This window comes from Hetaerina americana, unplaced genomic scaffold, assembly GCF_022747635.1.
Source record: "Hetaerina americana unplaced genomic scaffold, ioHetAmer1.1.p SCAF_3, whole genome shotgun sequence".
Lineage (NCBI taxonomy): Eukaryota > Metazoa > Arthropoda > Insecta > Odonata > Calopterygidae > Hetaerina > Hetaerina americana.
This window is the reverse complement of record NW_027286874.1, coordinates 3,435,606-3,453,371: the sequence shown is the minus strand read 5'-3', so window position 1 is coordinate 3,453,371 and position 17,766 is coordinate 3,435,606. Positions and strand designations below refer to the sequence as shown.

Sequence of the window (17,766 nt, the reverse complement as noted above, 5' to 3'; positions counted from 1 at the left end):
ATAATTTCTATATGTTTATAAATGACATTCCTATTGGAGACACAACACATGAATTTATCTTAGTTATTTAACAGGTACTTTTTTCATGGTCCTTCAGGATTCTTAACGTGTTTGTGTACATTATTATTATATTTGCATATGTAATTTTTTAAAATTTCTTCATATTACCTTTCATTTTCCTTCATCGTTTCATATTAATTTTTTAGTAAATATTGCTGATAAAATTATGACATTAGGTTGAAAATTTAGCATAGGGTAAACTGAGCATCATATAATTGGTGGGGTATAAATTATTTTAACACACATACGATCCTTCAAACAAATTTAAACAGGCACCCTCACAGCACAGCCCATAGAATATTGTAAACTTTATTAATTATATTGGTCCTCTAAGAGCCAACAATTAAACCATCCAGTCATCTGAAGAAATATCAGCTGTAACTCTGCTAAATATTTCAGCAGCTTCAACAAATTATATGTGTACATACTTGTATGCCTTATCCACGCATGGTTTCATTTTAAGTTTACTGATAATAGTTAATGTTCAAGGGACTATTTTTCGTTTTATTACAACTGAAAATTACAAAAGAAAACTTGTGATGTGTTTCAGAAGTCATTATAATTAAAGAGAAAACTTGATTATCAGGCTAACCTGGTATAAATTGATCAGTGCTTCAACTACTGATAATTTTAATATGTACTGATTGATCTGTTATTTTTGGAAACTTCAGTAGATTTTAATGGAGATGTGAAGGAATATTCAATTTTTCAGGCTTAACCTAGAGGAAATCCATTATCACTGAAGTATAAAAAACCAATGTATCTTTCCACTAAATTTTTTATTCGATAGAAAGGGTGTGGAGGGTGTAAGTAGAGCTGCTTATTCAGTGCCCTGGTGAGCCTCTTCCCTTCTGATCCCTCTCCATCTTTGGTTTACAGCTCCCATCTCCTCTCATGTGGATGTACATTTTCTGTCTATTTTTATCTGATGCTTCCTTAAAATGAATAAAGCAATATCAATGCAATACTCGATGGCTACAAATAAAAATTGGCCCAAGGATTAGTGCCGATTAGTACCTATAAGCCTTAAGATATATATTTCTTAAAGATATCACATGTTTACCTACTACATGAATTTTTCCAAGTGCAAATACCATAAATTCACCCTATATAAAACCCTTGCTAATCCATACAGGCTAATCTGGACTTAAGTTTAATGTCGACAGAGTTTGTCTGTGTACTCTGGGTGGCATATTAAGGGGTCTCAAAAAGCAGCACTCCTGTTATTCTACCCAAATATTTGTTCAGCTTGCGATTTTACTCAAATATGGTTGAAATAATTATAAAATTTCAATCAATGTCCAAATTGTGAATTTGAAATCATGAATAAATAATTGCTACGTGAAATGTAGTTCATATATTCATCTAAACTTAGCCCGTTTTGTGGATGGAACACATTTATTTGAAATACCTAAAAAACTTGATGTTGATTCGTTGCTCCGTGATTTTGTCAATTTCCATATTCGACAAACAGTAAAAACATGGACAACAGAATCTAACATAACTGGCACCTTTCACACAGCTCGATGATCTGCCAAGCACAGATGGCTCATTGGGTATCAGGCAACTGGCGCCACTAGTTGGCGACTATAGTCCACGTCATGACCACCAGATTGCACCAGTTAGCATATTTATTGGCCAGAATGCATATGCATGTGCAGTGACTCTCAAGGGTCACAATCACACTTGCCCTCTGGATTTACGGTGAGAAATTCTGATGATGATGATCTGCCAATAGTATCGAAATCAATAAGAAAATGAATGGTAAAAAACTAAGGGCTAACATAGATTTGCAAATGATCTTTATCAGTCATGTAAAAAATTGCATTTAAACCATGTGTGGAGGGACGTTCCTTTGTGTGTTAGTTGTTAATTATTCCATCAGTCACACTAACAATCATTGGCAAACACATAAAAACACACTTAAGTATCAAAAATGAAAAAAAAGACCTCGGATCCTGGTCAGAGCTAATGATTTTTTATGTAGTGAAGTTGAAATTTTCAATCGATTGACTTCAAATTGGTAATAATGAAAAACATGACAGTGAAAGCAAAATCCTGCTTTTTTTGAGCAGTATTGTATTGGATGTGCAGCGTAAGAATATTGTTGAGTAAAAATTCTAGTTTTGCACTGATGGCATCGTTTATTGAACCTTAACTATCCATGAACCCTTAGTAAACATAAAAAATGTTCAGCAAAATTGTAGTGTTTTTACAAAATGTTCAGATGAAATAAAACTACATCTTATGCATGACTGCTTTGCTATAACAAGCCAACTTTACTATCAATTTGACTCCAATTTAATGGGTTGTTCCATCTCTGAATCTTAATTCTCAGGAGGATTCTTCTTCATCTGGCTCAAATCACCCAATCGTAGAACTGCTGGAGATATATATTAAGGTGATGCTCTTCTTGAACCGCAAGCGGTCCATTGGTCAAGCTGCATACTTCCCCGAGCTGATGGGATGGAGTATTGCCAAGGAGCATGAGGGTGTTGAGGGTGATGAGGAGGGCAAGAAGAGGAGGCCAGGCGATCGCAGCAAACCACCAATGTGCATTCTTGCAGCCGGCTATGCTCATGCTGCCCTGGTGTGGAACCGTGGCGTGATGACATGGGGAAATACTGCCCAGGGTTGCCTAGGTGAGTCACAACTTCTTTCCATTGAATGATATCCGGTGATGTGTGATAAAAATAGATGATGTGTGAGTTAAGTTTAATATTCCAATTCTAAAATATTTCCTTGCTTTTAATGTGGCCGTAAACATTTAAAAATTATTATTATGAAACTCATTTTGGTGGAAGTACATTCTTGAAAAGCTAAATCATGTGTCTCAGTGAAATGTGTATCCTGGCTAATTGCAGTACTGTAAAATCTCATTACTATGCCACCTGTAGGGACTGAGCGGGAGTGACATTATAGCGAGAGTGGCATAGTAACGAGGGTTTGAAAAAACGGCTTTATTTTCTAAAGTTACCCATCAGTCCAAAGCTACAATAGCAGAAATACAGACTTTTTCACGACTCGTGCCTGTTAACAGCCACACAATAGTGGCATAGTAGCGAGAGTTGGGGGTGGCATAGTCAATTTATTTTGTATTGAATTTTGTCTGGACCGAGCAAAAGTGGCATAATAGCGAGATTGGCATAGTAAAGAGATTTGACAATTACGAAATGAAATAATTATATTGAAACTTCTCTCAAGGACCACTCTTTTTAAGCAAGCACTCCTTTTAATGGCCAATTTTTTCTGGAACCAAATGCAATGCCTGTATATTTAATTATATGATACCCTTATTTGAAGATCACCCCTTACCCAACCTCTGCTTCCATGAGATTTTTCCCCTACTAGGCCACCAAAGATGGTTGTAAACTTAGGTTAATTTCTTAAATGAATAAAGATCTTTGATTTTGTAAACATTCTAGACTTTCTATTGCTTTCCACTCTTTTTTGATTCGATATCCGGAAATCAAACATTAGCAAATATATATACTGGGTTGGTCATCATTCAATTTGGCCATAAGTTCCTACCCTTTTTTTATTGTGCACTTAAACGAATTATTCGCTTTTTGATGGGCTTGGATGTGTTTGATGAAACATTATGTAGCTCATAGTTTCAGAATTTTTTTGTCATTGGTGAAGCTTCAAAATATTTTATCGGCTGTGTAAATTCTATTGTTCTGGTCTTAGGAGCATTTTATAATTAATTAAAATTAAATGAAGAATATTTTTGGAATTGTTGAAAACTTGAAAGTTCAACAGCCGTAACATGAATATCTCATGCCCAAAAAGCTCATTCTTGGTTACTAACTTATTTTATAAATCTATGGATCATGAGTGACTGTAAGGTCAGAAAAAATATGGATGTCTCAGCAATAGGGCCAATCTACTCAAATATTCTTTTAGGTCATGGATTGACAATGTCCCGCTACAGCTTCCCACGTGATGTGGCCTCTTTCCCCAGCCTTGGCATCGAAGTGCTCAGTGTGTCCTGCGGCCGCCAGCACACCTTGGCTCTCACTTCTAATGGGGTAAGCTCCCCCTGCACTGCACAGCAGTTAGAAATAGATCCAGGTGTAACTTAATAAAGCATAAAAATGTAAACTGATTGTAGGTTCTGTAATTGATGAGAATTGAATGGTCAAATGAGATGAAAAATGGAATGGGATGAAAGGTAAATAAGTATGCATACCATGCCCAAATAATTTATATTTATAAGTTGTTGGTTTTCAATTTGTCTTTCATTCATGTTGCACAATTAATCTAAAAGATTTTGATTGATTGTGACACTAGGAGAATAATATAATAGAATGTATGTATGCCATAACAGGCTAACTTGCACTGTATGACCTTATGTATGTGTGTATGACATTTTATGGAGAGTAAATTTTAATCCATATTTAAGTTGCAAAGCTTGGTTTTTCAGGTGCTTTTTATTGTTTTTCATCCATCATAAATGAGAAAGGAAGCTGATGTTCTCATTTGTGAGATTAGAATTTTCTCTAAGCAACAAACTCTAATTTTAGTTCTTATTGTTAAATTCTGAATAACAAATACAAGTGAAGAAAAATGGTAATTATTTTTTTACGTTAAATAAAGCTGTGACAACCCAAAACTATCAAAACTCTAGGTAAAGTGATTGACATCTTTTATGCTTGTATGATATGTCTTTGTATGACCAAGGTCAAGCTCTCTAATGAACACCGTAGAGTGCACAAGAATAATTTAAAATACCATGAATGCTAATGTGTAGTTCAAATCCCTGTTTGTCACAGAAGAAAGCTGATTTTTTCAAGTCTCAAGGATGGTTCAATCCTAGTTTTCAATTTCAGGTAATCTTTTATAATGCTGGGCATTTATCATTTTTTCATCTCAAAGCTAACAATCAAAATAAGATCATTGAATGATTCGTATTTTCCACTACTTATGGTATCATAATCCCATATAAATTGTAGGAGTTAGGCAAAATGAATTTGTGAAGCTGAGATTTTAAATCCTCCAAAACATTACCTGTAAATAGTTCTTCCCTGAGTTTTTTGCCAAAATTATGGTCTTAAAATTTTGGACCATACTTGTGCACCAATATATTTGGTAATGCTTAAGATCATGTGAATCTCTTAAAACACAATAGTTTTCACTGCGCATTAACTTTGGCTGGGGTTAGTATTATTCATTGACATAGAAAAGAATCATTTAGCTGAAAGAGGGTGGTGCTGTGTGTGGAAACCCCACGTGCTGACTTCATCAAGCAAGCATCATGGTGTGTTTTGAAATCTCTTCGCTATGTGCGAAGGAAATTCAAACTTCTTATTTCCTAAGGACTGTCTAATTCTTTATACATGGAATTCCCAGCTTCCAATAAACTTAAGCATCACTGTATGATTTACAGGAGCAACATGAACCAAATCAAAGCCAAGCAAATATAATAAAACAAATGCAGCACTCAAGTATGATACCCGAGATGGTGTGCATACATTGAGAACTGATAGCAGAAGTTGAAAAAATTTTTAGATTAATTCTGGTGATTGTGGTAAGGAGAGAGGGAGGGAGAGTGGGGAGGGAGTTGGAGGGTAGGGGGCACCTCCTCTCAGAGGAGTGAGTGAAGGCTCTTTTCTACATAGATGCCCTTGAAAGAAGTCCACTTTGAGGTATTTTGACTTTTATATTATGATAGTGTACTACAGTCCCACAAAGAAATATGTTGTAGGTTATATTACATATAAGAAAACATTCGGATATTTAAATTCAAGAAATTGATGACAGGTCCATTTTTTCTCACCAAGTTTATTATCAGGATTAATGGTATTGGATTTTTTGGGAGTTTAATTTTGGAATTCGATTTGATCAGAAACAAACTAGCATTTTACTTGCTGTAAGTGATATTAAAACATGGATTCACGAACAGTTTCCATCCTTCCTATTTTTTACTTCAATTCTAACTTTCAAGCATCTTTTTGTCTCAGGTTCAACTTATCTACCAGAGCATAACTTCAAATCTCTAGTTTTGGAAACTAATATCTCAGACCATCATGCACAAATTATTGAATTTAACGCACACACTCTAACAGATAGAAGTGACAGAAACACAGATACAGTGTACACACGTATATACTCACAGGAAAATATGAATCTATTTAAATGGGAGTTGAAGAGTGTTGACTGGGCAGCAGTACTAAATGCAACTCTAGTTACAAACAAGTTCAAAGAATTTCAATCAATTATTGAGTACTACTGGGATATTTGTTTCCCATTGAAAAAGCTAGCCATAAAAAATAAATCTGCAAATAAAGGATATAACTGGATAACAAATGAGGTTCTGACTGCTAGAAATAGGCTTAACTACTTAACTAAGGCTAGTAAAGTGGATGCCAGTCTGGTACCCTTAAGAAATAAAATGAAGTCCGAGTACAGGATGCTACTTAGGAAAGCAAAAAATGACCATGTCCAACAAATTATTTCGAATTCTACCAATCAAACAAAAGCGTTGTGGTCTGTAGTAAATAATGAAAATTCCAGTAAAATATCAGAGCCCGCGAAAAATAAATGCTTCTCAATAACAATTGATGGAAAAGAAATTAGAGATCCTCAAAATGTGGCAAATGAATTCAATAATTTCTTCGTAGATATCATTGGCGAAACAACAGCGCAGAAAAACATTCTAAATGATAGCATAGAAAAATTAATGTACATTAGTGAATCAATTTACTTAAATCCCACAGCAGAAAATGAAGTCAGAAATGTAATCAAGAAACTAAAAAACAAAAAATCCAGTGGGCATGATGGCATATCAAATTATCTAATAAAACTTTGTCAAGAATCCTTCACTTTACCTATTACCAATATAGCCAATGAATCGTTTCTAACTGGGCAATTTCCTGAAGAATTAAAAATAACCAAAGTTATTCCACTACACAAAAAGGGAGCCAAAGACCAACTGAATAATTACAGGCCAATCTCACTAATTTCATGTATTTCAAAAATACTTGAAAAATTGATGGAAGAAAGACTATTAAAATTCCTCATAAAAAATAAAGTTCTTTCTCAGTCACAGCATGGCTTCACAAAAAATAAAAGTGTAGAAACTGCATGCAGTGATTATGTCACTAAAATTGCCCAAGCTTTAAGTGATAAAAAGCATGTTATAGGGGTTAACATGGATCTATCAAAAGCCTTTGATTCTGTAAAATCTAGCATTCTTTTAACTAAACTAGAACATTATGGTATCAGGGGAGTAGCTCATCATTGGCTTATATCTTTTTTGGAAAATAGGAAACAGTATGTAGAAATTGTCGGAAAAAATGGTGCTACCTACAAATCAAAAATGAAAACTATTAAATATGGTGTTCCACAAGGTTCTGTATTGGGGCCTTTACTTTTCCTGGTGTATGTGAACGACATTGAAAAAGCTATAATCTCTCCAGAGAATAATAACGTGGTGCTCTATGCAGATGACATAAGTCTAATAGCAGGTCATACTAAATCATCTCAATTAGAAATAGACATGTATGCTATGGCGAATTCAGTCGCTCAATGGCTGCATGTAAATAATTTACAACTAAATGCAAGAAAAACAGTTTACTTGGTATTTAGTAATAGAGACCTTCAGTCAAATATTTATGTAGAAATAGAAAACCAATTGATTTCTGAGCTAGAACATACCACTTTATTGGGTTTAGAAATAGACAACAAGTTAAGCTGGAGGTTTCAAATGGAAAAATGTAGTAAAAAATTATGTTCAGCCCTATTCCTTTTAAAAAATCTTGCCAACTATTGTAATACAGAAGTATTAATCCCAGTATATCATGGTATATTTGAGTCCATAGCTCGATATGGCATTGTCTGCTGGGGGAGTTCAGCACATGGAAACATCAATAGAATACTCACACTTCAAAAACGTGCGTTAAGGGTTATATTTAAACTAAATGCAAGAAAATCCTGCAGGGAGTATTTCAAATGTCACAACATCATGACCATTCCCAGTATATATATGTATAATGTGATATTGAATGCCTGCACGAAAACACCTTCACTGATCAGAAATAGGGACGTTCACAAGTACGACACCAGGGGCAAGGAAAATCTTCATAATGGCCATTGCAGAGTAGCAGTACTAAAAAAAACCCCAGAAGTTTCAGGAAGACTACTGTTTAATCGGCTTCCTGAAGAGTTAAAACGAATACTCCCCCAAGAAAATAAATTCAAAAAAATGTTAAAACATTTCTTTTTAAATAATGTTTTTTATAGCGTCCAAGAGTACACAGAAAGAGCCAATGTAGGAAATTCAACTTTTTTAAATCCTTAATACTCATGTATGTCATGTACATTATTATTCCTAAGAACCTGTATACAATTGATGTAATTGAATTTTTGACGAAGCCCATACAATTATGTATTGTTCCATGGCGAATAAAACTATCTATCTATCTATCTAGTTTATTGTTGTCTCTAAATTCAGTTTGCTTTCTGTTTAGGTTTATTCTTGGGGCTCAGCACAGTTTGGCCAAATTGGGATAGGAATGTCATCAGGGCAGGCCCCTTACCCTCGCCTTGTGGAGAAGCTGTGTCACGAGCAAGTGGTGCAGGTGTCAGCAGGCCAGTACCATTCAATGGCACTCACTCATGATGGAAGGTGAGCTACGGTTCAGTGCATGCTCCATGGAAGTGGATTTTTCCTGAATTTTTTCAGTAGCACATGGCTTTCGATGCTAATTATGTAACTAAGGGCTTAACCGTCTAATTTTAACTGATTGCAGTCACTTTATTAATATAGAGTGCATTAAGTCATGCTGACTTGTTTAATTTCTGAAGTTTCTGTTTAATTTAACTTAAGGTTGCACTTCCTTAAGCTGCAGTTACATGAGGTCAGTTCTTAGAAAGATATATAACTGGCTGTAGTTAATTTGAAGCTAGCGACTTATCAGCCAAGTTGGCTACTATCGTTTAACTCTCTTCTGATTGCAAAGCATGTAACACGTGTTTTTTTTGCAAAAAAGGTCATAAGGCCAGGCAGGTTTTGTTCACATTATTGTAGTTCAATCATCTGAAAATGCCAGTGTGGTTGGTCAAATGTCAGTGGTCACTCAAGGTGATCTTAATCGATCATTTTTTCACTTTGCATCAATACCCGATACTGGTAATGATTTGATTTAGGCTTTGATTTTACTCACACCAAAAATATAGTGGCTCATGCCTGTTGCTCTCTAACCTAAGCTCAGTATGTGCATTTTTGATGTAGAACAAACCTTGAAACTGGTTCTGCAAATATTGTTTTCTTATGAAGCTTGAAAAATTCATTAATCATCCTTGTATCTGAGTGACATCACAGGAAAAAGTAACACATGCATGGTAAGGTTTTGCTTATATGGCTCAGAAATTTATTTTATTGAAATATTTTAAATTAATGCACCTAACATTTATTAATATTAGAGGAAAGACTGTTGTTTTATTGTGATAAAATAATAGTTGGAGTATGTACAAGGAATTTAGCAAATTGTAGTTGTGAAACTTGCTGGTCTGAATGAGATTCTTCATAGACTACCCAAATTTCAATCTATGTTGATGAAATTGCTTAAGGAGAAAGAAGGTTTTTAGTTTGTTATATTACGAACAAAAGATTCAGAGTGATTTCAGTATTTCTATTTTAAAGAAGCCCTCCCAAACTGTAGAGAAATGACAAAATATACAACTCACGAGACATGGTAAACAAGAGGGGTTGGCTATAAAAATGGCTATGGGTATAAAAATCGCTTTGAAATATATGGTGCATAATTACAAGGTCATATAAATAACTCTGAATTCTACATTTCCCTTTGGTAAGTGAACCTTCCCATCTTGCTGAAGTGAAACTTTCATGTGGAATCTGTTCCCACCATGTCAGGTTTAACTACCTGTCTCTCAACTGATCTTGCGGCAAATGGCTTAAGGAATAAGCTGTATATTTTCTGTGGATGATTTTTATTCTTTGTCAGCATTTTAAGCAGTTTTTATTGTGCATTTAATAGTATTGTTGTGCTGTTTATACTATAATGCAAATGAAAATTTCAATAATATGTTTGCATGACATTCATATTCAACAAACGAGATGTAATATATTTTTGTTGGTAAAAATTAATGATGATGATCAAGAAATGCATTTTAAAGATGAAATGATCATAATGTAAAGTGACTAATGATAATTTTGTCCATGAATAATTAATTTCAAATTATACATTGCCTCTTTCACAAATGAGGCAATAATTTTAGAACCTCAGGATTGTCAGCCTCACATTCAGCCAAACTATGTTCATATTCTTTTGGATGTCATGCGGGTACAATGTCCAAGTACTTATTGTGGGAGTGCTGGAAATTATTTTAGCGCAGGCGGTGCTAGGAAATACTAATAAAGCGTTTGAATGGAGTCGTGAGGAAAAAACTGCACACTTCTTGCAGCATTTTCACAGCCGAGCTGTCAGCCATAAGGACGGCCCTAGGAGAAATAAAAGAAAGCGATGGCTCTTTCCTCATCTGCACAGACTCTTTGAGCGCCCTAAAATCTATATCGGTCTTTGCACCTGTGCACCCGATAGTCCAGGAGATCCATTATACCCTGTTGTCCCTTCAGAGAAAGGGGAACAGGGTCTCCTTTATATGGACTCCTGGTCACGTCGGCATAAGAGGTAACGAAAAAGCTGACCAGGCAGCGAAGGATGCCCTTCGAAAACCCGAGACCGACTCCACTTTGGTTCCAATGGATGACGTAAAGGCTGCCTTGCGGAACTCGGTCCTGCATCAGTGGAAGGAGACTTGGCAGTCTCTGCAAAATAATAAACTCAGGGCAATAAAACCGGTCGTTTCACCATGGTCCTCTTCCATCCGGAAAATTCGGAGGGAAGAGGTCATGATTACGCGCCTGAGAATAGGACACTCTGCCCTCACTCATTCGTACCTCTTTGCGGAGGTAAAAGAACAGCCCCGTTGCAATGAGTGTTTCCAACCCCTGACGATAAAACATATCCTGACGGAATGCACAACATACCAAAGGGCCAGAGACATGTTGAAGATAAGGGGAGACTTAAAAAATATTTTAGGGGATGACTCTGGGTCTATTAACCGAGTCTTAAGTTTTTTAAGGTCAACCGGTTTAATGGGGCAGCTTTAGCTTTGGAGCTCATAATTTTAATGCTTTTGATTTTAGCATTTTCCTTTTTTTTTGTTTATTTTATTTATTTATATATTTATTCGTATTTATTTGTTTACTTATTCCTAGTTTAAAAGGAACATAAGTTTTACGTTATGACAGTGGTGCAAAATGACCATAGCTGTCGACGCACCCTACAAACCCCTAAAACTACCTATGAACAGCAGATTTATTCTGAGTGCTGTGGATAACAGACCAAGGTCAACAGGGAAAGATATATGCCATGGGCGCAATGTGCACAAGAGGGATGAACGCTTGGCGGGGGTTGAGGCGTGACTGGTTCCGCGTGGGTCAAAATGCCTCCTCGTAGGTCGAGCCTGGGGTGACACCTCGCGGTACACCCCTGAATCGCACAAACAAATGAACCACCACGCTAATCAAATTTTTTTCTTCCGCAGATTTTTTGCTGGTATCTTGTAATCAATTCTCATGAATGAAAGAGTAATCTTATGTATCCTAATTTGAACTAAGCATATCTGTGGAAAGGGTTCCATCTGTTATGGCCCTGATGATGACAGCCATGTTTGTCACTCTTATAAGTGAATGTTGGTTTGTTTTGCTGATTGCATGCATCTTTTCCAGGGTGTACACTTGGGGTTGGGGTGTGTATGGCCAGCTTGGACATGGCAATGTGGAAGACTGCATAGTGCCGACTCTGGTGCAAGCTTTGGATGAAATGGTTGGTGGTCCATTTTGTTCTCTTTTAAATTGTTAATATAAAATGTGATGCTAATATCCTAAAGAGTTTTTAAAACTCTTTAAAATTTCTCTGCTTTTAGCATTAATTGTTTGTTTTATTTATCATTAGGTTGAATTGAATTAATGAGAGTTTTTTGAATGGATCCATATGTATAGTAAGCAAAATTGTCCCTAGTTAACCTATAGCTCCTGCCACTTAAAGAGGAGTCAGGTTTTTCATGGAGGATGGGATGTTTTTAAAAATTTTAAAGTGTGGTTTTCCAATTTTTTCAATAAAGCAATGAAGTAAAATTTTAGCCACTCAAGGAGCAATGATGTAGAGGAAATTTAGGGTGAGGCAGATTAGACTCCCTAGCTTCAGAAAATCACTCTTGTCGGTGAATGACAGAATGAACCAAAAAAACATTTGGTACTAATTTTCTCAAGTATGCCACACAGCCATGGTGACGACCAGTCATTGACGGAGCACCGTCTGTTGCTACAGCAAGTATGTTAGAAAGTGGAATTATTTGTCCTTGAAGAACAGCTCTACGATGCCAAATATTGACTCCCCTTTAGTGCCTGTATCTAATTGCTTTGCAAACAACAATTCATGAGGTAGATTTTCATCTTTAATAGAGCATACGTGAGTCAGAACATAGATTCATTACCTGACAAAGTTGACTCGTCCAACCATTATGCAAATTCTGTTGTTCTCAGGATGCTGCCCAATATATCTTCCACATTTTCAGCCATTTCATCTTTCTGTTGTTGAACTGAAGTGTTGCTTAGGGGCATAATTTTTATTGTATTATATGGTGTCTTCTGCTGAACAGTACTCAGGACTTAACTTACTGCCGGTAAGATGAGTTCTTTACCAATTGTACGGGGCATACTCGTAAAGTAAGGGCCGTTTGGTCACAGGAGAAAATATACTCTTATGAAACACATTTTATTTGTCCTTTTAGTTAGTACAAACCTATTTCACTTCTCTACATAATAGCCGTTCACTTCTAAGCATTTTTTGTACTGCTGCACCAGCTTCTTTAACCTCTCTGTACAGGAGCTCGCCGCCTGAGAGTTGAACCAATTGACAATGCCGTTCTTGAGCTCCTCTTTGGTTTTGAAAAATTGTCCACCAAGCTACTGTTTCAAGTGCAAGAAGAGGAAGTAGTTGCTAGGTGCAAGTTCAGGATTCTACTGTGGGTGGTCAAAGAGTTCCCAACGAAAATCTTGAATTTTCTGATCAGTTTTGGCAGCAGTGTTTTGGTACCCACCTGCACACAATTTGTGGTATCCGTGATTTTCCATGGCAATATTGTAGACAGTAGTGCGTCCAAGTTGAGGAAATTGTTCAGCGAGGCCATTAGTCGTCAATTGGCGATCTCATCGCAATTTTTGTTCCACTTACGAAACAATTTGATTGGTCAGAATACTGGGCCTGCCACTTCGCTCTTTGTCATGGACATTTGTTCGTCCATTTTTAAAATCACGGCACCATTGTCTAACCTTTCTTTCACTCATAACTGTAGGTCCATAAACAAGGCATAACTCCTGATGAATTTCAGCAGCCAACAATCCTTTTGCATACAAGAATCGTATGACAGAACGCACTTCACAGCTGGTGGAATGAACGATTGTCGCAGATGTTGTTTGCATGCACGGACAAGCAAACGACTTCTGAAACAAAACAAACGCTACTCTAGCTTCTCAATGAATCAGTAGATGGCGCTGGAGGAGTAAAACTTGTGTTCTGAAGTGCCAATATTTAAATATAAGCAAACGGCCCTTACCTCATGAATATTATGCATGTGGCTTTCCAGATTTGGCAAATATTGTGAAATATTGTATGATGCACACAAACCATCAGTGATATGTTTTGAAGCATTACACAACATACTTGAAAGTGTTGGGCGATTTTGCGCTCTGTCACAAAGAGACTAAAAAAATGTGTCATTTCTGTGTTGTCAAGACGTGCCTTTTTAAAATGGTCAATTAGTCTGAAAGTCTTGTTCATTAGGGACTCTATAAATCCGTACTTAAGATAGTCTGTTTCCTGTCTACATTTCTTCTTTGATGAGTTATTTCCTGCAATTCTGTTTCTACAATAAAGGTTTGAATATTAAATTTTGTTGAAATAGAATTTAATATATATTGAATAAATAGAATACGAATATTAGTTAATGATAGCACTTGGATTAAATCTTTAAGTGGTTGCTTTTTAAAATAAAATTACAAATAATCATATGAAAAACATCAAAACAAAATATTTAAGTTTTTGCGGCATAATTTCAGACATATAAGCAAGGCTGAATATATGTATTAGTTCTGCACACCAACTGGTATAAAACAGGATTTATTAACATTTAATTTTGCTCTTGAATGGTAAAAGTTTTACTTCAAAAAGCTGAAAATATTAATACAATTTATTTATTTTATATAAATATTGTACATTTCGTGTACAAATGCAATGAATTTATCACACAAGCACAAATTCAAGAATGGTGCTTAGGGAGTTTATGCTAGAGGTCTGCACTTACACCTTTTCTGTCTTTCATGGAGAAACCAAACATTCTGCTGCAAAGTAACCTCCTCTCGAATTTGATTTATAATACTGGTCTAGTCAGTTGAGGGTGAAATAATATTTCTTTGGTTCCTAATCTGTTGTTATGAATCATATTAGTCCATGCAATTCCCTAAATTGTATTCATAAGAAAGGCAGTTCAAGGGACTGTTGCGGTGAAATTGGCTTTGGATCAATTTTTGGATACTTGTGTGTTTGCTGGTTCAACTAATGTTTATTCCATAGTGAGGCCACCTTTTCATTTGATGATATATTATGAAGAGGAATTTTGTAAAGAATTATGTTTACTACTCAATTTACTTGTGAAGGCAAAGTATTTCCAAAGTTTTCTTTTTATTCAAAGAATTTTTGTGAACATTACCCATTGTTTGAAAAAGCTATCCTTCAATGAAATGCACAAAGGCAACAATATCATGACTTAGATCAGTGAAATGAGAATATATTAATTGATATCTAGCCGACAAAGGGAAAGTTCAATCCTATATATACGATTTATGAGAGAAAAGGTCCTCTTTTAGAACTCTATATTACCATTTCATGAAAACTTTTGTATCCATTTTATTCACATTAAACCTTACTGCCAAGGTACTCAGTGTCATGAAGTTGTGAAACTAACGGGAATTGGGCTGCGGTTGGGAGCGAGAGTGGGAGAAGCCTTTGTTCGGTCGGTCATACGTCAGGCTCATGCCTCCTGCGCCAGTATGCGCAGTGCCATCGCTGTGACTGGATCGGTCTGTCCGTGAGAGCTATTTCAGGGAAACAACTTTTTTCATATCGGCAAAAAATGTGATGGGGTTTAGCCTCATTTCTCCTTAATCCTGAGGATAGTGTAATTCACTGATGTTGACCTATTGAATGTGTATGCTAGATCAGCCACACTCACACCTTGTTCTTGTTTTACCATAATTTTAATTTTCATTTATACAGGTATAGTTATTTTTATTCTCTTATGGGTGTATTGTTGCAGATTTTTCTTTTGGGATATTTATACAACAATACCACCTAGCCAACGTGCACCAAAAAATCACAAATAATATGTGAACAGAAGTTTGGACACATTTGTGATCATCAACAATACTAAGATGATAGCGATGAACAAGTACTAAACACAAACTTAAGCAGTAGAAAACATAATCATTCCGGGACCCCCTTTCTCCTCATCTCTCATTATGTGAAAAGTTGCTTATTTAGTGAGCGATTTCTTTAAAAATATTTCAACTCTTTATGTAAATTACTTGCCATCCGAGGTGCTTGTCAAGCAAGGTTCCACTGTGCCTCTGCCACCCTTCGCTAGCTGCCTTCTCCTCTGCTGTGTATTAATCTATTACTGTCACTCCAGAGTATTCTTTGCTGTCCTTCCATCTCACCTTACCCAGTATCTAAAAACCCTAAAATATTGGTGTTTACTCTCTCCACATGCAGCTTTATATTTTCTAATTTCCCTGGCATCAACATCACCCTAATATTCAATGACCCTCTTCTAGCTGTTTTGGTCCTGTTAAGTTTCTTCCCTGCTGTTACTGTCAATTTTGCTTTGAAAGGATTTTGTGATACAATTAATTGCGAATTCTCCCGTAACTATGCATAGCACATGACCCTGTGGGTCCATCACTATTTCTTAAGATAAATAATTGAGGTGGTTGCCTTTCACATTTCTTGATAATGTTTTTAAATGTGATACCATCAATCAAATGGCCACCCCATTGGGGTCAGATGCCACTTTACACTTGTAATTAGAGAGTCACGTTGCATTTATTGTTTTGTGTCCAGGATAAAAATTTTAATGATTTGGAATGTTAGGGTTTTTGGCAAAAATTAGGTACATATAGATACTGAATCCAATTTGTTGTAAGTATTCAGTTGGAAAACAAATACATTCTGACTTTGGCTCTGATTTTATTCATTTATCTGTTTGTTGAGTCCACTAAAAATGCTATGCAATCCTTACTTTCATGAAAATGCAGCAGGCACATGTTACCAGTATTTGTGGTGGGCACTGCCACAGCTTGGCGCTTACAGTTGGCGGGCAACTCATGGCATGGGGATCAAGTGTTTTTGGGCAGCTGGGCCATGGCGCTGTGGGCAAATCATCACTCCCGGTGTTTGTCTCTCTCCCAGAGCCCATCTCCATCATGACCACGGCATACTTCCACAATGTGAGTGTTTTGTGTGCTTCTCCTTGCCCCCTGCCTGATGAGTCCCTTGGGCCATTGCTGTGAGCATGAGAGTGGAAGCAGCCGGGTCCCGCTGGACTAAGGGGGTCCTGCACACATAATGCCAGTTTCAACCCTTTGAAATAGTATGAAAATAAGTCTCTAAAATTAATTTGAGTATTCAGCAAAATGCAAAAGTGATTGAATGAAGTCCTACCTGGCTACTCATCAAATTACTGTTGGGGTCTGAGTCTGGGTATAGCTCATATTAGAAATTCTCGAACATTCTCTCTAAAAAGTTGCAGGTATCAGGAGGCAGAAGGAAGCAGTTGGATGCAGTTGGGATGTGGAGGACATTGAGCAGTATACGATTCATGAACAATCACAAAAATGCATAAACTTTAGGGTGTTATGATATTTTCATGTTCTGTTTTGGCCACAAATGATTGCTGAAGCTTGAAAGCTCTTGGAATCATTCTTCAAATCACAGCTAGCCCACGTGTTCCACTCACACATGATTGCTACAAAAAAATACATTACCTTTTCAGGAAACTTGATCTGCTCTGGAAATGGACATGCATTGCAGTTAATATACTGTCCCCATGTATGCACTCTTAAACAAACAGCATTTGTGCATCCTGAATTTTTCTTCACCCTGGAGTTGACAAATGTTTATCTCTTAATATTAATGAATTAGTATCCAAGGAAAAAAATATTCTTTATAGAAGTAATGCCTGTTCACAACAATTGAACTGGATATAACTTGAGTTGGCATTGATGTAAGTACCGGAAGTAACTGTATTTGTGCACATAATTTTAAAGGTAATTATATGGTAAGGTGTTAACATTAGTTCAGAACATTCACCTAATTCAGTTCATTATGATGCTGCCAAAGATACCATAATTGTAATATTCTGTAGATATTGAATTGCAGCTTAACTCATCATTGGAAGTTTTGGTCAGTTTTCACTGTTAAGTTTTCTTCCTTTTCAATTCTGAAGGAATTTTACTAAGTGACACCTTACACCATTTCATAATTACAATACACATATGAAGCGATTATTTCTTGTTTTGTATTATATAGTTGTGCGGTAAGTCTCTGATTTATAATGTTG

The 17,766-nt window shown here is 36.1% G+C and overlaps 1 protein-coding gene across 1 annotated transcript in view; it reads left to right on the top strand.

The window, feature by feature from the left end:
* The window catches only part of ca (RCC1 and BTB domain containing protein claret), an 86,847-nt gene that overhangs the window by 37,505 nt on the left and 31,576 nt on the right, over nt 1-17,766 (top strand). The window contains exons 14-18 of the mRNA XM_071588764.1: nt 2,399-2,702; nt 3,967-4,091; nt 8,532-8,689; nt 11,819-11,915; nt 16,463-16,654. Of these exons, the coding sequence (XP_071444865.1) occupies nt 2,399-2,702; nt 3,967-4,091; nt 8,532-8,689; nt 11,819-11,915; nt 16,463-16,654 (876 nt within the window). The remainder of the gene's footprint in view (nt 1-2,398; nt 2,703-3,966; nt 4,092-8,531; nt 8,690-11,818; nt 11,916-16,462; nt 16,655-17,766) is intronic.